General features: G+C 38.2%; 1 protein-coding gene across 6 annotated transcripts in view; it reads right to left on the minus strand.

Moving 5' to 3' along the window:
* MEI4 (meiotic double-stranded break formation protein 4) overlaps window positions 1–27769 on the minus strand; it is a 132801-nt gene that overhangs the window by 67649 nt on the left and 37383 nt on the right. Inside the window, exon 1 of one of the 6 annotated variants that reach the window (XM_071444433.1) lies at window positions 5682–6059. The exons of the other annotated variants lie outside the window; for them this stretch is intronic. Within the exon in view, the coding sequence (XP_071300534.1) occupies window positions 5682–5718 (37 nt within the window). The 5' untranslated portion in view covers window positions 5719–6059. Of the gene's footprint in view, window positions 1–5681; window positions 6060–27769 lie in introns of those variants that run through there. 6 annotated transcript variants of the gene reach the window in all.

Genomic DNA, 27769 nt, shown 5'->3' on the forward strand with positions numbered 1-27769 from the left:
AGAACCAGACCAAAGAGTTTCCTTGTCTGAGAACAGTACCCGACCAAGAGCAAAATGGAGTCCCTGTCTAATTCCAGGTGCTAATGCCAAAATATCTCTGACGTAAAGAGAAAGAGAAAGGTTCAAGAATTATCCAAAGCTCCATTCCTGTGATTACTCAGTGTTAAGGAGAGAACCAGTAATCCCTTGCAAACTCTGCTGGAAGCAAGGCTCAGCACCCTAACAACAGATACCACCTGGTGACAGGTTCCCTATGCAAACCCCTTAATTCACAAACTGATACTGAAAGACCACTCAGAGGACACGATGGATTAACAACACTGTTGAACAGGGCTAAGTCTACAGATTTCCAACACAAGAATGACATTCCATGCTTCCAGCTCTCATGCAGAGAGAGGGTACTGAGAACCCAACGACCTGCTGAGATCCTAGCCATGGAAGGCTGCTGAGCAATTATTCACCTGCTGAAATAATTACAAAAAAAGTGATGAACCGTCCCACACAGCTCTGTGTAACATAACCAAGGGGAACTGACATGGGGTGCAAGATCCATTGAAGACCTCTGATATAAGCAGGAAACAGGATAACAGAAAGAACCAGGATAAATCTGATTCCTAAGCACTACCCTAATCCACCAATCTGCCAGCGCAGTTTTCCAGGTGCATCTGATGCAGCAGCTCATATGGAGAGATTGAAGTGTTAAGGGTTAACGACTCAAAGAATCGGCCATTTGCAGAAGAAGGTGAATCCTCACCTGCAGAGGTTTTAAGAAGTCTTTCAGGGATGTTTATGGGTAAAGGAGGTGAACTTTATATACTTTACTTTTCTGAGTGGCACAGACCTTGGAGTTCTCACTGACCTTGGAAATGGGCAAATCACAGAGAAATGGGGGGAAGCTAGCTGAGTTATGCTATGATTTAAAATTATAGGGTACCTCGAACCAAACCCCAAACCTAAATTCGCTTGGAATAATTTAACACTGGAGTAATTATCAGTACTGTCAAAGAATTATAGACCTTAGGTGTGATTTCCAAATTTGGCCATGAAATTCATGGCTAATAATGGAGGAAACTGCTGCAAATGTCATAGACAAAACCTTATTGATTAAGTCAAGACACTCTTTTGTTATTCAGACCACTATCATATGAATTAAAAAAATAATTTCAAAAATTAATAGCATAAGATACAGAATAGACTGTAATTCATATAACTTCCAGGCCATTCCAGAGCTCGGTTTTCTCCACAAGTGAAATTTTTATTTAAAAATAAGAGGATTTGTCAGGACAGAAACAAATTGCTGTACACCACTACTACACAGCTAAGAATCTTCAGACAGCCCTAAACATTTAAAAAAAAAAAAAAAAAAAAGCTTTTCCTTCTAAATTTAAGAGTATGGTCTGTCCTTAAAGGTACAAACATTTAAGGAAAAACTGTTTTGTTACCATCATTTTACTTTAACTAGTCTGTCAATTACACAGTGTAAATAAAGGTGAAAAAATTACCCACATCTTTGTAACCTCATCTACTTTATACAATAGAAACCAAGATATTGACTCATTATGATGGAGCACAAAATGCTGCAATTGCTGTAGTGGAACTGGGCTGAGCTCAGAGACATACGGCCACAACATTAAGCAACAATAAAATAAACTTGATTGAATTGGTATGCCTAACAAAATGACATTTGTGTATATTATAAACAACGATAATGGGACAGCTACACAATCAAGATGAACTGAAGTATGCCTCCAATTACACAGCGTTTATTGTAAAAATGTGTATTAAACCAAGGCTACTCCATGGTGTCATCTTTAAACAACCTATGCTCAAATATACAAAGATATGTAATGTGGACATAATGAGGGAAGAACTTGCTCTTCCTACAGCAAGCCTAACATAACTCCAGCATATTTTTTTCAAATGAACTCAAAATGGTAAAACAATAATAAAAATAACAAATATTAAAAATACTTTATGTCAAAAGCACAAGGAAACTTAGATGTAGCATGATTTATTTCTTCAAACTCTAACTTTTAAATAATTTTAGCTTCTGAAATCAAATGTTACAAATTCTCCAAATCCAAGTAACATGAATGAGTTGAAAAAAACATTTTAGAACTTACTAATGTTCCCCAATTATAACCATTTCAGAGAATTTAGGAACATAAGCAAACATAATCCCTCAGGATTTCAGTAACGTTTCTGACGTAGGATTTACCTCCTCTTAACTACAGAAACCTACAGTTTAGGTGGCCACAACTGAGATAGCTGTCTGGACTTCTTTTATCATCAATGGGCAGAAACAGAGATTTCTAATGTTAAAAATAAGCCAAGTCATTTGTACATTTTGTGGTAAAGTCATGACTCAGAAACATTTGTTTCCCCCCACAGACTACAAAGAGTGTTAAGATGACTACATCAGATGCACACACGTGTACTGTGGACAGCCAACTGCACTGAGATGAGCTGGTGCACCACAGGCAGCTAAAGCTGAGACCTTCAAAGATCTATTCAAGGTACCTAACTAACAAGAGAAATTTTGCAAGGCTGAGAGCATCACCCCTTAAAAGAAGTTTGTAATTCCAGATCTTTTTGATACCTCTGGGGGAAAAAAAAAAAAAAAGCTTTCTAGAAAAACAACCCAGAAGTCATGGAAAAAAGTTTGTGAGAATAACCTTGCAAACATATTACAATGCACAAAATAGCAGGCAGGTGCAAATTAAAGACTTGAGAAACTTCAAGTATGTTTGGAATTATATAAGCATAAAAAATTGTTTTGGCTCCTCAAAGTTTCTGGGCCTCACTCTTCAACAAGATAATTTGGAAACAGTAATTTAAACCTGAGTTTTACAATAGTTTAAAATTGTGTATATATTCTCCCTACAAGCTGAGACTTCTTCCTTTTTCACTCCTTTTCCTCCTCCAACAGGAGGAAAATTTTTTGATGTGTCACTCACAACAATATATAGTCAATCTGGCACACAGTACCACTACCATCTTTCTCTTTACTATTCTGACTACTAAAGACAAGAATGTGTTTCCAGAATAGGGAATTTATTCTATAAAACCTGCTGTTCAGAAATTAAAGTATAACTCAGTGGTGTAAATTTATCTATTCTTATGTCAGCACAGATTTCTTCCGCTACCAAAACAGAACTGTGCTCACTTCATCAGCTGGGTGTAAATCCATTTGGTTTGGGAACTGAGGATGTACTTTTCATTATAGCTTTATGAGATGAAATTTATGAAACCATGAAGTTCAGACCCTTATTCTTTAACAAATTTTCATAAATGCTAATTATAATTACATAAAGAGTAAATTTACAGTTGGCATTAGAGACTGTGGAAAACAATCCCAGCCTTTATGTACTGCCAAGTTCCAACAAGAAAGCAGCCTTTATCTCCCCAGTTTTACCTATTGCAATGACTGTATTAGCTTTTGAATGCAGAATTTCAAAGCAGAGTTCAAAAAAAGGCAATAATCAAGAGTTTGGAGTTTTATACGAAGACTATTTTGCATATCTCTTCTTCCCATGTTAAAATATAGTGACCAAAATATCACCATAATTTCCTTTTCAGTTTCACACTTCAAGCCTTAACCTGAACAATTCAGTTTCCAAAAGTTTTCAAATCTACAAAATCAGTATCTTTCAGTGATAGCGATTCATTCAGGTGACCTTCCAGAATGCACCCACTGTATTTTAAAACCCTTGGTTTTGGGTTTCTTACAGAAATTTCATATAGGCAGAAAGAAAGATGAGATTGTTCAGAAGAAAGGAAATGTTTGTAACAGAGGACAAGGAAAAGAGGGAATACTGCTAGGAATCCAGTAGTCTAAAAAGCATACAGCATACAATAAATAATGAATCCTTACATATACTATAGACACTAATGTAACTATAACATTTAAATATGTAGCAACTAAATATTAACTTATGAAGCACTGGAAGTTGTAAAAGACAGCGAACCACAGAAGAGACTTGCCAAGGAATCACAGACAAGTCCATGGACAAGTACTTTTTTACACATTAATTTGGCTCAATTACTAGTTTACTCAAATTAAGACATCTAAGCCCTGATGATCAGAAGGCTGGAGCACCTCTCTGAATGTAGGCTGAGAGAGTTGAGGTTGCTTAGCCTGGAGAAGAGAATGCTCCAGGGTGCCTTTCAGCACCTAAAGGGTATTACAAGAAAGCTTGAGAGGGGCTTTTTCAAGGACAAGACAAGACGGAATGAGTTCAAACTGAAAGAGGGCAGATTTAGAATAGATATTAAGAAGACATTGTTTACTCTGAGGACGGTGAGACATTGGAACAGACTGTCTGGAGAAGCGGTTGATGCAGCTTGGTTTTAGCTGGGACATTTTCTTTTTAGTAGCTGGTAGAAAGCTGTGGGTTTTGGATTTAGTATGAGAATGATGTCAAAAACATCCTGATGTTTTACGCTATGTAGTGTTTACCCTAAGTCAAGGGCTTTATAATGACTCATCCTCCACTACTGAGGAGCTGCACTGAAAGCTGGGATGTGAGCACGGCCAGGACAGGTGACCCAAACTGGCCAAAGGAATATTGGGATCTCTGCTCAGAAATGGGCTGGGCATTGGTTATCAGGAGCTGAGCAACCATGTTCATCACTTGTTTCTCTTGGGTTCTTTTACTCTCTCTTCCTTTTCTTTTGACAATTCTTATTAATCATGTTACTAGCATACTTAGTATCACAATTATAATATTTTATTTCAATTATTAGATTATTATTATTTCAACCCATTAGATTTACCTTTTCTTTTTGATTATCCCCGCTGGGGTGGGGGGACTGAAAAAAAAGGCTGTGTGGTACTTAGTTGCCAGCTGGGGTTAAACTCCATCCCTGGAACTGTTTAAAACCAGGATGGATTGGATTTTGAGCAACCTGTTCTAGGGGAAGGTGTCCCTGCCCATGGCAGGAGGGTTGGAACTAGATGATCTTTAAGGACCTCTAACTCTAGGCCATTCTGTGATAATACAAAATTAATAATTACTTTCTTCCATCAGTCAATGAGAAAAATGCAAGTGACTAAGCCCTGTGATTTCTGGATTCTTAAGGTCAGAGTGATCAGAAATTATCATTTCAATTCACTGACATTGGAAATAATCAGGTAAAAATATTGGTAACTGATAATTCTTTGATACTCTATTATATCTGCATATTCACACAAGCATTTTTTAACAGGAGGACTAACAACATTTATTGAATCCCAGCATCCATCCAACAAAACTTCACAATAGTGTTTTTTCCTTGTGACTCAGGTGAAATGGACAGGAGAAAACTTCAGATTTACAACTAATAGAGACAAGTAATTAATAGCTAATTCTTTATTACTAATCACCAAAGCAGTGCAGCTTTCATGAGAAGGCTCCCATTTCCTCCCAGATAAACTCAACCTCTCCTGAGGAAACCACTCTGATCACCTGAGGCTGCCCACGTAAGGCTTCCCGCATGGAGACGAGGCGGGTGTCCCAAGGGAACCAGGTGGTTGTTCCAGGGGAACCAGGAGAACCTGGGGGCTGTCCGAGGCAGCCTTTGCACATGAGGGATGTCCCCAAAAGCCACTGACACCGCGGGCTGGGGGCATCTGCCGAGCCCTCTCGGAGCCTCCCTCAGAGCCTCCCCGGAAGCCCCAATGGCCCCGCGCTCGCACCCACCTGCAGCAGCGCCGCGGGGGCCGCGCCCCGACTCCATGGCCCGGGGCCGGACCGTCACCTCTCCGGCCCCGCTGTGGTCAGGCACAGCCCCGGCCCCGGGGCCCAGGGCTGGCAGCTCCTCGCTGCGGGCCCTTCGCTCCCACTCGCGTTTATCTGGACCGAAGGCGGCTGTTCCCTGCGGGAGCCGGCAGAGCCCGCGGATGCGCGGGCCTCGCTTCCCGCTGCGGGGGCTGGGATGAGAGGGAAGCGCGAAGGCCGGCTGGCTGCAAAGGCCGCCTCAGTCGGGAAGGTGCAGGAGGGGGGAAGCCGTGGAACCCCGCAGGACACATCTGAAGGCCCCTGGTGCTTCCGCCAGGGAAGGAAGGGAGCAGGGCAGTGGGCAGGTTTTTAGGGAGCGTGGCCTGCCTGTCCCAGCCCTGGAGTCCGGCCGGACGCTGGGCCTGCTCAGGGTCCGGGTGGCAGAGCTCACCCATCTCCTGGGTCACCGAAACCACCCCCCACGCTTTTACACTTCCTATTGCTATAGATTCCATTAAGGTCTCTCAAAGTGTTTTGCTGATTAACTTATGCCTCTTTAAACTTTTCTTACCTAAATCATAGCCCCATACTAGCCACTGTGCAGAAAGTTAACTCTATCCCAGCCAAAACCAGCACAATACTGTAAGAGGAAATGGAATCGTGAAACTTCTTTAACCATGCATTGGAAATAGAAGCTGCCTTTTAGCAGAAACTCTGTGAACCAAGCTCACCAGTTAAGAAATTATCTTTGTATGAAAAATTATGTTCTCTCCACAAACTGTGCTGAAAAGGCTGTGATAAGCCTTCTTGGCCAGAAATGGAATCTATGCCAGAGGCATAGAATCAGAATCATTTTGGGTGGAAAAGACCTTTAAGATCATTGATTCCAACCATTAACTCAGCACTTCAAGTCCACCACTCAATCATGTCCTTCAGTGCCACATCTACACAACTTTTAAATACTTTCTCGAAGGGTGACTCCACCACTTCCCTGGACAGCCTGTTCTAATGCTTGACAGCCCGAAGAAATTTTTACTAATACTTGGTTGAGCAGGCCGAGAAGGGAAGACAGGAGAGATAAAAAATAAGAAAGGAAGTCAGATGCATTAAGTGCAGTTATGCTTATCACAATACATCAAGTTTTTAAGTAGAGGGTAGTCAATCTTTCTGAACACACAAATATTCAGATGTGACAAACAATACACACTTTTATAACCCTCATCCTCATTTCTTGGATAATCTAAGGAGCATTATTTTTATAATGCTCTTTCTTCAAAAAACTTCTTTTTTTACCAATATACATAATGGAAAATTTTTGAGCAAATACACATTTTCTTTTATTTTGAAGGATTTACCTTCTGAACTACAGAAAACTGTTTACACACCGAAACTTTCATTTTAGACTTCAAATTATAAAAATGAATTAGATAGAAAAAGTTGGAGAGCATTTTCATTCTGACAGCACTGATTTCTCAGTGAAACTCAAGGGGAAAAAAATAAAACATTCTCCAGTCTTCTAAAACTGACATATCAGCAGCTACCCTGTCATTTTCTGTGCATCTTTTGTGCATGTAAGTGATGCAGATGCTTTGCAAACTGGACACTCATTCTATAGATTGGAACACCCATGTTTTCATTTAATCTTTTCAGCTGAGACTGAAATAAAAGATTCAGAGACATCAGTGCTTTTACCTGCAAACCTGTCACCTGTATGCAGAGAGATGAATCTAAAAAATAGGATTTGGCAGGGGCAACATTATTACTGTTCTAAAAAGAAAGGGGCTTTACTTTTTCTGAGTAGCAGTTCTGCTTGCAATTTTAGGCTTATTGAGAGGCACCTAAAAATCCTGAGGCCTTCTACCATTAGGCAGCTGCCTGGAGAGAGGTTTTTCGCTTTATTGTTTTGTACTTTAACTACATTAATAATAATAATAAAAAAAGAGCTGTATAAATTCAGTTTTAGATGCACAGTTCCCATTTTTTTTTAATTTGGAGCTAGTAGTTAGAAGGCATGTTTCTTAAATTTGCAATTTTAAGTAACTTTCAAAGTTACTGTGCACCACTTCAGAATACCAACCAAAGTACAACTTACTACCATCTTTAGGTTTGCTTTTAAAATAAGTTGAAGAATCCCATATTTTCAAGTTGGAAAAATGCTGGTGCGCCCCCACTATTAATAGAGCATCTCTAATAAATTTTTTATTCACCTGAAAGCAGCAAAATCTGGGCAAAATCAACTGCAGAATCACTGAGATGTGTGTTCCTGTTCTATTGAAGAACACTTCTAAAAAATAATGTGTAGAACTTGCATTAACTTTATTCAGTGAGTATTCCCAGTGATTACATAGAATCATAGGATCATTAAGGCTGGAAAACACTTTCAAGATCATTAAGTCCAATCTTTGATCAGCACCCTGTTAATTAGACCATGGCACTGAGTGCCACATCCAGTTATTTCCTGAGCACCTCCAGGGACAGTGACTCCACCCCCTCCCTAGGCACCCCATTCCAATGCCTGACCAACTTTTCATGAAGAGTTTCTTTGTGATGTCCAAGCAACATAATCTAACATTACTTTTTCATAAATGAACAATGTGTATGTGCAAATGTATTGGTGTATGGTGCAAATTAATATTATATCTGATAAATAAAAAATAAGCTATCCAAACATGGGGTGATTAGCACTGTATGTAATCTGAAGTGAGACAACAGTGAAATGAAGCTTTAGTTTGAAATAAGCAGTTTGTAGTTTGTGAAAGAAGCTGATTCTACTAGTTGCACATAAATTATTTTGATCTTTTTGTGAATATGTCTTTTGATCTCAAAAACAGTTAAAGGATATCTTTGTGTCAAAAGGTCATACAAAATAATTAGCTGCTTTTGTTATTAATTAAACATAAAAGCAGTGAGGTGTTTAGTCACATGACCTGAGAGGTCATGAGTTCTCAGTATTTAACCAATCCACATGCTGAATGATTTCAAACAACTGAGTGGTGAACTAAAACCAAACCCAAAAACCACAGGCTTCAATCAGTTATTAAAAGTAAGTGGATTACATTACTGTCAAACAGGCATGCCCTGCTCTTAGTGGATGGTTACAGTATCAGTAACAATTTGAGCATTGAAGAATATATTTTCATTTGGAGAACTACAGGCTGTTAGAATTTATAAGGCATCTTTATATTTTAATGCATGTCTTTTTGCCTGAGAACTGGAAGTGTCTGAAAACACATATGAAACGTGCTGTCTCAACTGTCATAGCTGCAATTTTGTTTAGCTGAGGTGGTGCAAGAGATACAGTGTTTTTAAAAGCATGTGAAAATCGTGAGCAGAAGCATCAAAATCTTCCCATTTGACCCTTTTTCCCCATGTGTTTCAGTGCCATATTTAATTAAAAATATTTTAAAAAATTGGCATCATGATACTTTATTACTCAGCATCAAGCTGTTTTCAAAACAGAATATAATGTGGTTTTGATGGCTCTATTTTCTATGTAATTCTGATAGAACCAATATGGCTCAAGCAGTCCCTTTGAGCATAATCTGCAATTCTAAATGTATCTGATCCAGGATGTTCAGTGAGTTATGCAATGACATCTTTTTTTCTGTTGAGAAATAAAGCATTATCATCAGGGAAAAAAGGATCACATTTCAGTGTCTGATGCAATGAAAACCTTGTTCTATAAAAACAATGTAAAAGTTTAGACATGATATGAAGAGAACAGGGAAACTAAAAAACTTCGTACGGTTTATAGGCATCATGCCATCAATTATGAATAGATACTTCATAGTGCTTTGTCATCACATAAAATTAATGACAACAGATTCCATTCCTTTCTATACAGTAGAAGGAAAGATAAAACCTTTCCCTCAAAGAATTTTACTGTCTGGAAATCAGTACTGAAAGATTCTCACTCCACTAGGTAAGAAAAATGGTAAAAGCATATTAGCAAGTAGTCCGAACGATACTTAAAAATTAATGTGACAATATAGCAGGTAATTTTCTGCGTTTAAATTTCATCATTTATCTAAGAGTAACAAAACAGGGGTGTTGCTAGACTTTCCTTCTCTACAGCAACAGACATCTGAGAAGAAGAATTAAAGAACGTATAAAGACTTTTCATTTAAGTTAGTACTTTTTATTGTAGTTCCACAAGGTTTTCTTCACGAGGTTCTTAAAAAGGCAAAGAGGTAAACAGGTAATTGCTACGATATAGATGTCCTAGGATATAAAAAATACAGATTAAAGTTCTATACACAGAACTTTACCAAACAACATATGAGCAGTCCTTGCTAACTGCCTCATAATATAGGAAATTGAATGCATTAAAATATCCACATGATTGTGTTTGAATCCTGAGACATTTTGATTAGCGATCCTCTGTGCAAGCATGAGGTGTCAGCTGAATCATGGGTTCCAATGTCCATTTTTTTCTGTTGACTCAGCTGGGTCAGGCATAAGTTGTGATGAAGTGAGTTTCATTTCCTGGAACATACTGACTTAACACACTTAACACGCTTCACACAGTGGAAAGGCCAGGTGCCCACTTGAGACACAGTGCTATTGCTTCTAGCACCTTGCCTGTCTAACCAGCTTAGAGCTTAAAGGATACAGATTTATTTTTTATTCAGGTAGTTTGCACCCTGTTTCCCAAAGGAGCATTGCACCCAGTAATCACAGTGATGTTCTGGAAGAGATTTGTCTCAATACCTTTTTGCCAAAAATGCCCTGCTTTGGGTGAAGTTAAATAGTTTTTAGGCTACAGGGAGCTTTAATGTGGTGAAAGAGTAATTAACAGGCAGGAAGATGAGGGCTCCGATTTTGATTCCCTGGTCCAGGTAGCATGTATTATTCGTTAGAGACAACTGAAATTTGCCCTATTTTCAGATAAGAAGTCAAATTACCTTCCTGTGAGGGGTTATGTATGAATGTATGATACCACATGACTTGCAAATGTGATTCTTCAAGGCATGGTTTAGTGTTGGGTGAATGGTTGGACTCAATGATCTTAGAGGTCTTTTCCAATGATTCCAATTGATTCTCTGATCCAAAATCCAAAGAGTCATTCCTTTGATGGAACAGCTGTAATTGCAGTGTTGTCTTAGTGATAAGTCTTGACTAGTAAGAAGTTCTAGAAGTAAGAAAGAACTTCTAGAAGTTCTTTCAAACCAAACCAAACTGAGCCAAACTAAACTAAACCAAACCAAACTCAGTATTCCGCTCTGATATTCTACCTTACCCACCTGAAGATTCACTGTAACCTGGTCAATTGGGTTGCAAGGTGAAAGAGGTTGGCTTTAACACTGACACAGAAGTGAAAGGAGTTTGTGTGTGCCAGCACTCTGACTACTGAGTTATTGGACAGAAACTGGTTAGCATAGCTTTTATCTTTATTTTGTAATAATTTTAGTATTCCAGATGTAAAATCACAGGAGAGTTTTTGGAGGTTGTTAGCTATATATGGACATATGTCTGATCTACACTGGAGAAAATAGCATGTGGTCTGGCACTCTTACACACAGGTAGGACTTTTGATTAATGCAAGAATCTCTCCCATGGCACCTGCATTTGCCAGTTTTCGTCCCTCCCAGGATCCTTGGCAGTAGTGCTGAGAAGTCCCCTACTAAAAAATCCACAATGCATGCTATTCCATGCATAGCAACATGGAAGCTGTTTTAAGGCCCTGTGCTATACTGTGGCACTATCATGGTCATGAGTTGGGATGTCAGGCTAGATGCACACATAAGTAATGCATAATAAATCTATTCTTATAGACTGCGCAGTCCAGTTTAGTATTCAAAGTTATGCTAATGTCTTTCCTCAAAACGACCATGCTGTACTGCTCTTGTAGGCGAGGAGAGGGAGTGCCATCTGCTCAGCCATGCAAATTGTCACCATTTCATTCACTTAAAATGAGTTTTGTCAGTTTGCTCTAATTGTAAATATGTCCAACTGAATTTAACAAGCTTAAACCATTAATTCATTCATTTTTCCTAGTGCAAAATGTAGGCTTCAGGTTAATATTAAAAATGTAGATTCTTGAAGCCCAGAATTCCTTGTATCTGGCAACTGTGTAAAGAAGATTGGAGAAGAAAAAAACACTCCTCAGAAAAACTTAAATATTTTAGACTAGTAAAAGGAATTTCTAACGCAAATGCTGTATAAATAAAATAGGTCATTTATAGAGGTATCCATATACAAATGTATATAAATATATATGCTTTTAGATGGATGGATAGATAGGTACAGAAGTGACAAGGTGACCAGGGTGTGGTAAAAAGGTAAAGAAAGTATTTTTATTTATCTGATGAATATGTTTCAACTATAACAACGGGCTTCCTAAGATTTCCTTTGCATGAATCTTTCCTTTCCTCAGAAAAATCCCATCACATATCCTGGGTCAGTGGTTGCTCAGCTTTACAGCTGAAGGGCTGTAGATGATGCTAACAGATCGAGGTAGCTGTAATCAATATTGTATCTGCTTTGGAACTCTTAACCTGTGCTTCCTGTGGCTCCAGGCACTCATGAGGGAAGGGCCATGGACTGACATAAATCCTTTCTCCCAGCAGCTGGGCTGTTGCTTCAGAGAAGATCATCTGCTTGCAGCATGAGAGGGTCACATTACCATGGTTCCCACGCTCAATATAAAATGGTGGTGACATACAAATGTAAGCACCAGTAGGTACAAATGAAGATGCCATTTAAAAGTTGCATGATGTGACTCAAGTGATACAATTTAAAATTCAAATCAGTCTGTACAAGTTATGTCCTCATGCAGCTGTCCAGAAATCTGAAAGTCCATATGTGGGACTCAGGTTGCACATTAGAACTAGGAAGATTGGGCTGTGCATATTTTAAGGGGAGAAAATTGCATGTACCCATAAGTTGCTACAAACAGCCATTCCATAGGAGGTTTTAAGAGATAATCACCCGTCTGCTAAAATATCTATGTTGTATTTAATCATGTTTCTGCTGAATGAGTAGAAAACATTAAAAAAAAAATTAAAAAACTCCAAAACAACAACCCCCCTCCCCCCTCCCCCCACAAAAAAACCCACTAAACCAAACCAAAACCAGGATTGCTAAACCCTGTAATTATGAAGAAAACAAGTGATCAAAAGGAATTGGCTGCAATAAAAGTGAACCTAAATTTTATTACATGTGTAATTTTGGGACTAGACATAGATGTCATGAATGTATGAACTTACAACAACATAAAACCCCTATTAAAGGAGGGACACTGCAAATTCCACTTAAATCTGTGGAAACTACTGTATAAGTGTAGTTCATAAAATGAACTAAATTCACTTCTAGCTAAGTTCTATTGAGTTTTGTTCTAACTAAATTCTAGACTTTTGTTGAAATAATTCACTGTTTGATCTTTCAGTTATGTAAAATAAATGCACAGTTCTTCATTTCACCTGTGACATTCATTTGTTCTGTAAGCTTGATTGACTCTATAACTTCTTGTCTCAAGGATTTAGGAAACAATGAAAGCAGCAACTCAGCAGAGTGAAATTCTTATATAGGTTACTTGGATAATTCATATCTGAGAATAAAGAAATATGAGTTCTGTGGAGTGCATGTGATACTAGATATATGTGCTTTATATATAATTTCCTTAAGGTCTGTAAGAAAATTAAATTGAAGTTTAATCAGAAGTTTTGCTCTGCACTGATCTGTGAGAACCTAAGGTGAAATTGGATGAAGAAATGTATTTATGGAGATGATCCTCTTCTATTCCCATGCACCTTGCATTTGGAGAGGAGTTGTTTTTCCAATAGCTTTCATAATTTTTATTTCTTCTTCAACTCTAATATATTATTTATGCTTTATTCCCATATCTGACACACAGATAATGTGCACGAATACATTGAGAGCCATGCACATATGAATATAATTCTCTCAAGAGAAAATATATCTGTCAATATATATGCAATGTGGTATATTTGTGACCAGGGCAGGTAGTTCTAAGATGCATGACTTGATTATTTCAAAACCAGATTTCTTCAAACATGCCAAAGGCAGATATATGTCAAGATAAAAGATACATGAGTTGGAGTGTAAAAGGGCAACCTAAACATTTTTCAAAGTATTCAGTAATCTGTTTGTCTGTATTCCATACCTCAGAACTAGCCAGACTGGATTTTTACTACACTTTGATAATAATTTATAGTTGGGTAATGAACAAACATGAACGATATTAGCACAACAGATCATGTTTTTAAACCTCTGTATGTCATAATAGAAATTAAATACCTTCTCAACCTGAATTGTGGCCATTGCAAGTGAGGCCATTCTTTTAACAAAATGTTTTCCTCTTTGTTTCCTCATTTGAAATATTCATCTATGTAGCCCTCAGAACACTATTCCTTGCTATTAAATGTCTTCAGACATTTAGAATGCTTCAGCTTTTAAATGCTTCACACTGTCCAGAGTTTTTGAAGTACTGTCAAAATGTAAAGATACCTGTGCTGCCACTGGCATTTGTTCATATGCTAAGAAACCCTCTTTCCTCATAAGGAATTACTTCTACACTTGTTTTCAGGGCTAAAAGTTGTTCTGCCAATATTCATGAAGATGAGCTTGTCCTTGCTACTTACATTTTATTTGTGGAAAACAGATCAGATAGACTGCCTGAATGCTCTGGGAATTCGTTCAGTTTAAAGTCAATACTGAGCCAAAGAGATGGTCCCAGTGTCCCACAGATCATTCCTTGGACTGTCAATCAATACGTTTCACCTGTCTCTAACTAGTAAGTCAAGTAGCAAGTAACACCAAGGAGGGAAGCACACATTGGAAACATAATGCACAGCTCAGTAAGCGAGACCAAGGGTCTACCTAGCCCAGTTTTGTCTCTCATTTAGTGCAGTGGGAAAGGCTGTTAGAATGTTTTTTAGAGTTTATTTGCTGGCATGTATTTTCTTCATTGTGTGCTGTTTCAGCTTGTAGACACTGTTGAACTCTTCATTACTGCTGTAAATGATCGTCCTTCATTCCTGGTCAGTGTTTTTTCCCTGTACTGCGTCCAGCTCTGGTGTCCCCAGCATAAGAAATACCTGGACCTATTGAAGCAAGCCCAGAGGAGGCTACCTCTAAAGATGATTAGAGGGATGTAGCACCTCTCCAATGAGGAAAGGCTGAAAGAATTTGGTTTATTCAGCCTGGAAAAGAGAACATATTGAGGTGACCTAATTGCAGCTTTCCAGTACCTGAAGGGAGCCTACAAGAAAGACAGAGAGGGACTTTTTTTAATGGCTTATGTTAATTGGACAAGGGGGAATGGGGAATGGATTCAACTTAAAAGAGAGTAGGTTTAGATTAGATATTAGGAGGAAGTTCTTTACTGTGAGGATGGTGAGGCACTGGTACAGGTTGCCCAGGGAAGTTGAAGATGCCCCATCAAAGTCAATTGGATGGGGCTCTGAACAACCTGGTCTAGTGAGGTGTGTCCTGGCACATGGTGGGGGGGTTGGTACTAGATGATCTTTAAGGTTCCTTCCAACCCTAACTATTCTATAATCTTATGATTCTATGATCCTTCTGTTTTGCTTGTATCTTTTTGGTAAGAATGTGCCATTGCTTCAATTTTATTGAACAGAGTGAGACACGAGATCAGCCACAGAGTGGGGGGAACTAAACTTTTGTCACCAGCTTCTCTACTAGCACCCTATCTAATGAGGTCAGCCACCCTATTTGACCCATGTGATTAAGAAAAATACTGATTAGCAACTAACTTGGACTTAAGTTTTGCCAAAATTTTTTGACCTAGTTGCTTTTTTCAATGTTCATTTATTTAGCCTTTTTCAGTGTGGTTCCAAGATCATCCACTAAGTTTTCTTGTCTTTTATGTTCAAAGGAAAAATGCAATTTATATACATAGTCTTTACTAATGTAAGTAATGCTTTTTAACCATATCTCCTTCCAAGTGTTATTGATCATAGTTAGATGATTTCAGCTAATTATCCACAGGAGATAAGTCACCTGATAGCCATTGGACACTCCATTGGCAGAAAATACCAAAATCTTTTAAATTTAGATTGTAAGATGAAACTGTCTTCAGTAAAGCAAAAGGGAGGAGTTCAATAAGGCTGACAGAGAGCTTAAAGCAACAAAGAATTTGGAGACATCAAAGAGCAGTTGGTTTCTGTTAATTTGCCTTTCTCAAAAGTGGCTGCTTTCCATTTATATTACCATCAAAGCTCATCAACTAAATTTTACAGAGCCTTACTTCATTTTTTTTGCTAGAGGACTTATTTTGATGGGTTGAAATTATGCAATGTTTTTTTCCTCCTTTTTTGGTGAAATGACAGCTGTAAGTCAGGCTGTAGCCATATAAAATATCACTATTTATATTTTCCAAATACATGTATATTTATGCATCAGAGATGTTAATTCAGTTTTGCAAAACTGGGTGCTTAGATAAATTTGTTTTAAATTAAATAGAGTAGGTTTTTACATGTGTCCAAACCATTATTCCTCCAACCTAAATTCTTTGCACGTTTTCAGGAGATTTATATTTTCTAACAGAACTCACAAGATCCTATACCATTTGTAACTCAAAGAGTTGCTATTGAGTACTGTGTCAAATGTCATCCCATACAGATTTTCTATGCTTAAATTACAGTTTGAGTGACTGTGATGCAGTTAGTTTGCACCACAAGGCTAAGAAAGCCCCTGTGAAATATCTAAGTAGCTCACAGAAACCTTGCAAAATCCTATCAAATATGGGAAAATCCAAAAAAATCATTCCGTTTTCTCTGAACAAATTAAAAGATTATGTAAATTTCCTTGAAAAGAAAACTTTATAATTAAAAAACTGACAGGTCCTTCACTATAAAATCATAAATGCCACTCAAATTGGACTTTTATAAGGGCTTCGACAGTGAGATTTCAAAGGAAATAGTTTAAAGGAAATACTAAGTTATTAATATCAGAAAATAATGAACATTAGATTGATTGCTAAGTGACTAAAATAGTTCAAACTAAAATGAAAAAATGATAAAGCATGGATTTATGTTTTCAATTTAAAGCAAAGAAACAATAAGATTATAAAATAATTTTGAGCCTCCGCAAAAACTACAGGGTAAATCTGTGCATTGGAAATTTTCACATCCAGTTCATTATTTTCCCCTAGTTTGAGTCTTGATTTCTGGGATCACCTAGGAGCTAAAGTTTCTTGCATGATGATTAGCACATAGAACAATCCACTGAATATTTCAAAGAGAGAGAAAAAAGTAGGCAGTCTTGGTAGAGAGTTCTTGGTAGTGAGTTCTTTAATTTGATAGTTGTGATGGTTAACCTGGCTGGGTGCCAGGTGCCTTCCAAGACGCCTTATTTTCTTCCCTCCTTAGCAAGATGCAGATGGAGAGAATAAGAAGCAGGAAAACTCATGATTCAAGGTAAAGGCACTTTAATAAAGCAAAAGCAAAGGTTGTACATGGAAACAAAGGAAGACCAGAAGATTTCTTCTGTACTTCCCATCAGCAGGTGATACCCAGCTACTTCACAGGTAGGCATCAGTATGAACAGCAGTTGCTTTGGAAGACAAATGCTGTACTGCTCTGCTGAGAACATCTGCTGAACTGATGTCCTATGGTATGGATATCCCTTTGATTACTTTGGTCCAACGGGATATCATACAAGGTCCCCTCCCAAGACCTTGTCCCCCCCAGTCTACTGGGTGCAGTAGGGGGGTCTTGGAGGGCCAGCACTGCTGCTGCATTATCAACACCTTTCTAGATCCTAGGTCCCCTACAATGCAGAGCACTATGAAGGCTGCAGTGGGGAAAACTAGCCCTGTCTCAGACGCATCCAATACAGTAGCATCTCATTTTAAATTATGTTTTTAATCTGTTGAAACAGGTCATTGTCTTCCGATGTCTAACATTAAAATAAGCCCCCAAAGCATCTAAATGCTAAAAAAGTGTTTTCTTGTTTAAATAGTCACTAATAATAACACCTGAAATTAACACCAAGACTTTAAAACTGGATAGAAGTAACTGTAGAAACTGGAAACAAGAATTGTTACAATTCCTTTTATTGTTTTCCTTTATGCAAGTCTCTGCACAATATGTTTAAGCACAAAAACATGCTTCTCACGTTCACAATTGAACTGATTAAAAAATAATGATACACATTTGTAAGATCAAAGCAAGCATCCTTTCTTTCAAAAAATAAAAACTCTGCTGCAAAGCTTTAAACAGAAACAGCCAGTTGGATGAAAAACAGCTGAACCTGCTTTTTTGATACCATTTTCTGGAAGGGTGATTTCCAGTCACTTCAGCTATGGGTCAGTGAATAAAAAGGAAGCAACTTACTTGTTGACCAGTATCTGCCATGGTCATTACTTATTTGCATCAGTCTCACTGCAACTGAAATGTAATCCTGAAGGAGCACAATTGACACAGTGGTTTTGACTTCATTTCAGTCATTGAGATATAACACTGTGAAAAGTACCCAGATTTTCTGAAGACTGAGATAATGTTTCCCCTTAGGTAAATGTTTTGGAGGTTAAGGTGTTGCTTGTGTTATCAGGAGATGACAAGAATAGGCCCTTTTTTTCAAGAAAGATTTCTCATTGGTTTGATTCAGCCCCTTCCACATATCCCTTAGAGCAGAGGGCCTTTGGGGTAGCACCCAGGAAACTGGTATGTTTTCTTCAGAGGACCTGCTGCTTTCCAGGCTTCTGTGTAGTTGCTGGGCCAGGCAAGCAGACTCTATGTGCAAGTTGTTTCATGCAGTTTTGCACATATATATTAGGCATCTGGGCTTGGACCCAGAAGTGTTGGCAGATGGAGGAAGGTGTAGGTCTCCTCAGTCATAGAATCACAGAATATGCTCAGTTTGAAGGAACCCACAAGGATCACTGAGTCCATCACTGTTCTGCACAGCACCATCCCCAAGAGTCACACCAGGTGCCTGAGAGCATTATCCAAACACGTCTTGAACTCTGTCAGGCTTGGGCTGTGATCACTTCCCTGGGGAGCCTGTTCCAGTGCCCAACCACCCTCTGGGTTAAAAACCTTTTCCTGATATCCAACCTAAACCTCCCCTGACACAGCTTCAGGCCATTCCCTCAGGTCCTGTCACTGTCACCAGAGAGCAGAGAACAGTGCCTGCCCCTCCTCTTCCCCTCACAAGGAAGCTGTAACTGCAGTGAGGTCTCCCCTCAGTCTCCTCCAGGCTGAACAGACCCAGTGACCCCAGCTGCTCCTCACACAGCTTCCCCTCAAGGCCCTTCCCCATCTTTGTTGCCCTCCTTGGACACTCTCTAATAGTTTCATGTCTTTCTTTCATCGTGGTGCCCAGAACTGCCCCCAGCACTCGAGGTGAGGCTGCCCCAGTGCAGAGCACAGCAGGACAATCCCCTCCCTTGCCCAGCTGGTGATGCTGTGCTTGAGTTAACAAAAGTGAGCTATTACTGGCCATCCTAATTAAATCCCCCTTCAAAAATTCCTTGCAAAATCTTTATGACAAGTAAGGATCAGCCAGGAATCTCCTGTGAAATTAAGAGAAGGGGAGAAGGAAGAATACAGAAATTTGAAAAGTAATGTGAAAATGGGGATGTTTTTACTGACATTTTGGAGACAAGCCAAACTACTCATTTGGATTCCTACTTGCACAATTTATTTTGTCAGTCTTCTTTTTATATTGCATAAGATAAGAGATTAATGGGAAAAATAAGGACACAGAAGAAAGTTTTAAAGTACTTAAGCTGACAATCTAAGTATCACAGATGCTGAGTTCGCAGGCAGTAAATCCCTGCTCTGCAGTGGGCAAGTCTCTCTGCCTCCAAAGAGCTTTAGGAGAGTCATAGGATGCTTTGGATTCAGCAGGATCACTTTCATAGATTTCTCTGACATAAGAGAACAGTAATGTGCATTAAATGTAAGCTTTGTTGGTGGATTGGATTAATTTTACTAGTGACATAAACTGAATTTGGATGTACAAACTGTTTAAAAGTTGAAGGCAAGAGCTTCACAGGTAAACCCAGCAGGCCAAATTCTGGGGTTCCTGAAGTGCTAAAGATTCTGCCAGGTCTGGTTTCTAGAGTTTTTATAGGCTGCAAAACACAAACTCTGAAGAAAGTCTTCAAGATTTGATTCACTGTACCGGTTAATATGCCACACTGGTTGGTTCCTTTGGTGCTGCATTCTTTATAAATGAAAGCTTTCAAATTGAAATCAAGTTTCTGGCAATTGCCTTTCTGAGGACAAACAAAAGAACCAATAAAGAGCTGTGCAAGGGCCTTTCAGGAAGTCATTTAGGAGCTTGAAGTTCTGCTTGAGAGTTTTCCCTTTGTTATTGAACTGATTGCTTCCTCCTTTGGTATCTCCTGCTCTGCCCTGCAAATGAAATATCCTGTCTTTCTGGGGAGAGTTGATGGATGAAAGTTTCCTACTATGCTCTGCTACCCAAGCTCTTTTTATCCCAAATGAATTCTGCATATGGCTGATTTTTCCCATACAAAGTAAGAAGTAAACAGGGAGTGATAGATATTGGCTTTCCATCATCTGATCTGTCAGCTGCTGTACATTAGGAAGTTATCTATGCCTTTAATTGTGAGTAGGAGAGGGATTTAGAGCTTGCAGGAGCATAATTGTTTCACAGTAAATCTACAGATAAGCCCCTCTTCCTTACTGCCCACACAGTTCCACTGATTTTAGAATATTAAATTGTCCTTTTCCCTTTAAACACTGGTGCCTAAAGGAAGATCTATTATCCTGAAGTCTTTGTAGCTTAGACTGTTAATGGGATGCTGATATTGCAAACCAATAACTAAAATGAGGAAATATTGAAAGGAAGCATAAGGCTTCTTTTATTACTGCCATAGTTCTTTACTGCATTAATTTTGAAACATATTTCTATTTTCTGTCTAATCGCAGTCTTAGAGTTAAAAGTTTTGATAATTGACAAGTTTCTCACATGATGTATTCCTGGAGACAAGGTCTAAGCATCTGGAGGAGGGTAATGAAGAGGAAGGATTTCTACCTTTGACTGTGCCAGACACTGTGAAATTTTCTTTTCAGTTTACTTCAACAGATAAATCAGACTTGGTTTGATGTCTAATTCTCAAATTTCAGTGAATTGCTTATTCCTTATTTTGAATGGTTTCAATTCAAGTAAGCAAACACCTTATGAAAATCAGGTCCTGTCATTAAATAAATACCTATTGTCCCTCTGGGTTTATCTTTTTTGTTTTGGTTTGGTTTGGTTTTTTTGTTTGTTTCTTTTTCTTTTCTTTTTCTTTTCTTTTCTTTTCTTTTCTTTTCTTTTTCTTTTCTTTTCTTTTCTTTTCTTTTCTTTTCTTTTCTTTTCTTTTCTTTTCTTTTCGTTTTTTGGGTTTTTTTTTAATCTCCATCAATCTTGTCTTGTCTGTGCAGTGAGGATACAAGAATATGTGCCTATTTAGCAAAGACTACTTGGGTAAATGAGATAATGAGCAGGCACAGTTGCTTGTCTTCCCCAACCTGCCTAAGAAGACAACTGATGTTGCTCATTGATATTATTAATAAGACAAAGGCACAGGAGAAAAATATCTCTGTTGATCCATCCTCCATTCACTGGCAGGAATTTACACTACAATAACATTGCTCATGGATGTAATATGAAGTGGTTTTGTATTTAGTGTTAGTCTAATTACATTATTTGCATCAACAGGTGACGAAAGGAAATCATGATATAAAAATGAGACAAACACTGCTTGCACCAGCCCAAGGCAGGACTTACTGTTCCTGTCCTACCCCTCTAGAAAAGCACAAGTTACTTCATGCTGACCTTGAAGATTTCATGTGACAAGAGTGACCAGGTCAGGGGACACAGAGATGTGGATCTGGAACTGGAACTGGAACTGGAGCTTCTCTCCAGGTGCACTTTGGGCTGCTGAGAAGACTGGATACCACCAATGGAAGCCCATACAGTTTGTGGTGAAGTAGTGCCTCCTATATATCCTTTATCACAAAAAGCAGCTAATTATCACAGTGCCAGGGATATTTGGTATTTTTACAGAGAGATGCTGATATACTATAAAAACTAATAAAATATAGATAGTTTATTTTTGCCTTAATTTCAATTTTTATTTATATGGTCTTTTTTTTCCATTCATTTCATCAAAATAAATCTTGTAACACATACAAACAGGCATAATGAAAAATAAAATGTCAGGTACATTTTAGGAATAAAACATTTTGACTTTGTGCATCTTCTTTTAAAATCAGAGAGTACAGTAATAGCATTTGGCTTGGTATTTCCTCCAACAAGGAGGTAATTTACTTTCACAGCTGCCTTATAGAACAGGATGATGTTAAAGGAATAATTGACAATTCATGGGATTTTTTGTGCTTGATATTTGTGTTTCCATTTTAATTGAGTTTATAGGATTCTCCTTTCTGTTCTGTTTGTATTTCAATAAACAGTGCTAAAATTTTCAGATAGAACTTCAAATAGAGTTACACTTTGTATGCTGAACAGTGATGAACAAAACCCACAATTCTCTTTTCTTAATTTTCTAAGATGATAAAGTGGAGTGTATACTATTACAAAACCAACAGAGATTATGAATGTGATCCCATTATTCTTTTGAACAAGGTTATCATATGATTCTGTATATGTACAAACCTAAGTAGAAAAATAAGAGGACTTTGACAATAGCACCAGATTGGCTTGACTCCTTATTCACTGGCCTCTGAACCCAAACAATTTTTGTGTGCTTAGGCAAGTATTCATAATGACATTACATTTTAAAAATAATAGTATTCATATTATTCTTTGGACACTTGGCTACAGGGAACAGAAATATTTCTACATAGTGAGAAAACATAGTGAGGCAAATGGAGGTTCAATAAAGCATTAAGCAATATTGCTAATGACAACCACAAAATAAGGCAGAGGGAAAAGAAGGGAACTGACCACTGACATTGTTCAACAACCCATAGCAGTATAAGATTAATCTCGAAACACTGACTTGTGGACCAACCAGTAAATTGCATAAATTACTTTAAGGCCTTCAACATTAAAACATTTAATGATTTATGTCATTTGCAATGTGCAGCATGTCACATCCTATTGTTATACTCAGTATATTATGTGTAACCATCTATCCAGAATATGGTTGCTAAACTTGCCTAGCTCCTCCTTGGTATATGAGAGAATAAAATTTAATTTCCTTATATAGTTTAAGGAAGCAAAATAAAAATTTAAAGCTACATGGAAACCATTTGTTATTTTGACATTGATATTTCTCCTCTAAGATCCTATCTAGACCCATGAGTTTTCCTAATCTGACACCCGGGCTGTTGTTACAACTGGATATGCTGACTCATCAAAAAGTGAATAGATTCTGATAGTTTATTCACTTAGCTTAATAGCTTTTCAGTTTTATTGAGCACTGCTAAATTGAGAAAAAAGGTTTTTAGAAGAAATCCACTCTTCTAAAATTCTTGGAAGTTTTGGACATTTTAATGTAAATTTCTTCACTAATTCTAATTTTTTTTGTATCAGCAATACTATTATAACTTGATTTTTACAATTGATCTGTAAGTTCTTGTAAACAACTCAAATTAAATGTCCAGAATATTTTATACTTTCCTCACAAGTGAATGAAATCTAAACTGATAAAACTGGCTGTTTACTGAAATATTATATGAAACTTCATGCTTCCAAGTCTTTTATTTAAATCTAGCTTTCACCTACAGCAATTAAAAAATTAATTGATGAGAGATAGGATAGCTCTGTCAGTTATATCGGTGGTGACAGTAAGAGGCACAGTTCAAAAAATATATCCCCACCTTTTCAGTTCAGCATTGGCATTTGTCACTATGGTCTTGTGTCAAACGGTTCCTCTTTGCAATTTTGGGTGTAGATAATAGAAGCCTGACTGATGTTGCATGTATGTGTTAGAGCACATGTGTAGTGTGTGTGTTCATTCACATTCAGACAGTTGTTTTGCATCTTCTGAGATGAACACAATTTTTGGTTTTGGTTTTTGTTTGGTTTTTTGTTTGTTTGTTTGTTTTGCAACATGCTGAAAACCTTTCCTCTGATGCATGGAACTGGCATTCTGCGTAGCGTTGTACATGTCTGGTACAAGTCTGCCGAGCTGGAAAACTGTATTTTGCAATTCCATTGAGATTTTGCCAACAAAGGTCTGACTCACTCAAATTGATAATATCCACTCTGAAATCTTTGTCAGTTGAACATTTTTACAGTAATAATCTTCTTGGAGCAGTAATCAACATAGTCATGTTGTTTCAGAAAACAGTACAGAGGAGCCACGGGAAAAAGCAAAAGATATGGAAATATTTGACTGAAGAGCTACTTTTCCTCACTTCAGTAAATGGTCCTTATGCTAACCCAACTCTGTCATCAATAGCTCAAACCTCTCCATCCACAAAACACAAAGTGAGGGGGAGAGTTGGTCTCCTAAGGATTTTAAGGAGAAATGGTGGGGCTTTTATATTGTTTTTGTCTTGTTTTTTTCTCCCTGCCTTTCTCTCCTGTCACAGAGAAATCCTTTGTCTTTTTCCTTCACTCCTGAATTCTTTGCTCATGAGCAGGAAAAAAAGGTTGATCTAAATGTTCTAAGAGACATGCTTTTATACTTGTTTCAGGTGTAAGAAGAAAAAGCAATGCCTGATCAGGGCTTCCACTTCAATGAAACAGACTTTTCACTGACTTTTAAAACTGTGGCATCAGTCAAAACATCTCCATCATGAAAAAATAAGGTACAGAAAGTGTACTTGTAAAAAAGTAACTGGTAGTGCTAGAAAGAAAGCAAGTAAGTATTTTTTTCCTCCAAAAAGAGCTTAAAATCTATTCAATAAACTGCAAGGTCTTTAAAATCACATCCTGATAAATGTATTTAATCAAATTTTAGATTATTTCATATTTACAAATGGCATTCTATTGAAATATATCTTTAACATAAAAAATCAAGGAATAGTGACAGACAAAAACTGAGAAGTTAATTTGGCACTAAACAAGAACTTCATATTGGACACTGACAGATTTTTTTGTTCCACTGATTACCCCTGTCTTCTTCTGTGCAGGTTATGAATAAGAATAATTTGCTCAGTGGTTCACTTATGTATTAGAAAGCACTTCACATAATGAGAGCACAGTTCTTCTGTGCTGTATGGCTTTTATTGAACTTATACTCATTGGAATTACATATGTAATATTACTTTAAAAGTGCTGAGATACAAATAATGTTACTTTCAATTTCCCCTTTGTACTTAGAGACATAAATATACTTCCAGCAATTATCTTTGAGAAATATACATAATTTGCTTCTACTTTTCTTGGTTCCAACTTTAATTTTCCTCAGGTAATGTTAGTATTGTTTTATTTATTTTATTAATTTTCAAAAATCAGTATTTGTAGTCCTTTTGAGTTAACTTAATTTGCACCTGACCTATTGGCAAAATTGTTTTAAATGGTTTATAAAAGTATTTCACTAGCTTCTAATGATGTTTCTTAATCACTGAGAAAACTTTTTGTTTGTATTGATCTTGCATCTTATAATCTGCAACATTTGAAATATCAGGCCCAAGTACTGGGAGGACCATGTGCAGATCTTTCCTTGTGTAGAGCAACGTGCTTGCCAAAAGTGGTTCTGTTAATGCTAAAATCATTTTGGTGCACATTAAGGTCAAGCTCTGTCTTTGCAAACTCTTGAGACCTGGCAATGCCACCTGCAGTTAGCGTTATCCAGCTGATGTCCCTGCAGGTGCAGGACTGACACCTTTGGAGAGCGGTGAGGTCCACCCAGAGAAATCTTGGCCAGCTGTTCCTGTCTCCTTCCATTAGCTGGAAAGGGACTAGAGTAATATCTATATTTCTAACCTTTGGAAAGTGGAGATTAGGTGAGAGGAATTGCAGCCCCAGTGCAGCCCCAGTGCTGCACTCTGGGGTCAGGCACAGCCAGCAGTGTGGGGCTGCCTCCGAGCATCGCCTGGGCACAGAAGGGCTCGGGTGAGCACCACAAGAGCTGCAGCTGAGACACAGTCAGGGTGCTGGGGGGAGACCTGGGGACACGGATTGTGCATCAGTGAACACCACAGGTGGGTGAAAAGCTGCAGCTGAGTCACAGTGAGGGTGCTGGGGGGAGACCTGGGGACACAGACTGTGCATCAGCATGAGAGATCCATAGCCAGTGGGTGAGGAAGCAAAGGACTCTGATGCATTTTTTCCTGTAGAGCCTAACAGAGAACATGAAATTGCTGTTATTGACACCCCAGATACTACCTGAGCAAAGATACCTGAGCAAATAACATTCAAAGTGAACTGCTATAATATTTGCCATGTGCCTCTCACTCCCAGAGTACACATTAGGACCAAAGTTCATTTTCTCTCACTGAAAATTCGTGACACATTTGGGATAAAGTACTGCATACCAAGATTTCATTAAATAACGAAGTATTCACTGCCAGAGCTGAAGTAATTATTCAAGAGTTGTGCTCTCATAAAAGGATTTTTTCTTGCCTTTAAATCTTCTTTTAATGATGTGCTTTTCATTTAGTTATAAGGGAATTACTTGAATTTTCTCAATAAAACTTTAAGCAGTCTTTATTCTGTAACTAAAAACATGCACAAGAGCAAATAATTTCAAAGATATATATCAAGTATATGCAAACTCTACAGAATCATTTCTTTTGAAGCAATTTTGTGAAACCACTTAAAATCATATAGTGAGACATGAGTCTTATAAACTGAAGAGTAAAAATTAATTTAAAATATAGAGAACAAACTTAATTTGTGCTTGTTTGTGAACATTTATTACTAAAATATATTAAAACAGAATTTTTAATTTTCGCAGCTGACTCACTCTCACCCTACTACTTCCAACATTGCTGTAATAGAGACAATTTTCTGAAAAAATATTATTGTTTTGTGATTAGTTGTATGAATATAGAGGAAAAAGTGGTTCCTTTATTCCCTCAGTCATAGGGTAGAGAGCAGGGTAATTATCTCTGTGATGAGATGATTATCTCTGTGTAGGCTCCTGTACCTTACCAGGGCCTTATGGAGAAATCTTGGCCAACTGTAGCATTGTATCTCTGTCTGTAGTTCTCAAAATAATGGGAAGTATGCAGACATGCCCTGCAATATAGCGCTGAGATGGTCAGGGCTTCGTGTTGTGGAGGAAAGTCTTCACACAAACTCAGAGAAAGCCAGCCAAAAAAGCCTAAGTACCAGATATTTTTAAATTATTTAGAGAGCCAGGATTCACTGTTAATAGGCAAAGGAGGGATGTTTGAAGTTTTTTTGTGGCTTTATAACTTGTTTGGTTTTGCCCAACATAATAGCACAAACCACAAACACTGTGTTAAAGCCTGAAGGTTTTTGTTGTACTGAACTGTGAGTGTTCTCAGGAAATTTAATGGTGCCCCAGACAGAAAACAGAAGAAAAGAGAAGTGTCAGCAGTGCACAGCCCAGTGTAACAGCAGTGGATGGGCACCTGTGCTGGATAGCAGCCCTCGTCTGCTCCCATTCTTCAGCTGAGTAAGGGACAGTCCAGTGTCTTCCTGTGCTAAAAGTGTTTTTGAATTCTGGAGCAAGTTGCACTTGGAGGTAGGTGGGCATGAGGGGCACCTACAGAGAGCATACAATGCGGGCTCTCTGGTCAATCCTGCTGTAGCCCCTGTCTTGAAGGGATCTTTGGCAGCCACATCAAACCAGTTTTTGATCTACACATAGCTCATGAACAATGGCTATGTCACTTCCAGACTGAAAAAAATCTCTCCAGCTGTGGCAAATGCCTAGCTTGCCCCAAGACCTTGCTTGATTTTTCCAAAGAAAGAGAACACCCTCCACCTCTGTGCACCCAGGACCATCTGTCATCTCTGCAGCCTCAGATGTGTCTGTGACGTTGGCAGTGCTGCACACATGGCCCTGTGCTGCCCTGTGCTGCCCTGTGGTCCTGTCCCAGAACCAGCTCTGTGTCCTTCTGACATGAATGAAGAACCAGCTTCATTCTCAGGTGTGACTATCTCCCTCACAAAAAAGGATACAGAGGCAGGAGTTTAATCTCTTTGTATTGAAAAATTAGGACAGGTATAGGTGATCT

This window comes from Agelaius tricolor, unplaced genomic scaffold (genome assembly GCF_023055355.1).
Source record: "Agelaius tricolor isolate 1412-34295 unplaced genomic scaffold, bAgeTri1.0.p SCAF_1, whole genome shotgun sequence".
Taxonomy (NCBI): Eukaryota; Metazoa; Chordata; class Aves; order Passeriformes; family Icteridae; genus Agelaius; species Agelaius tricolor.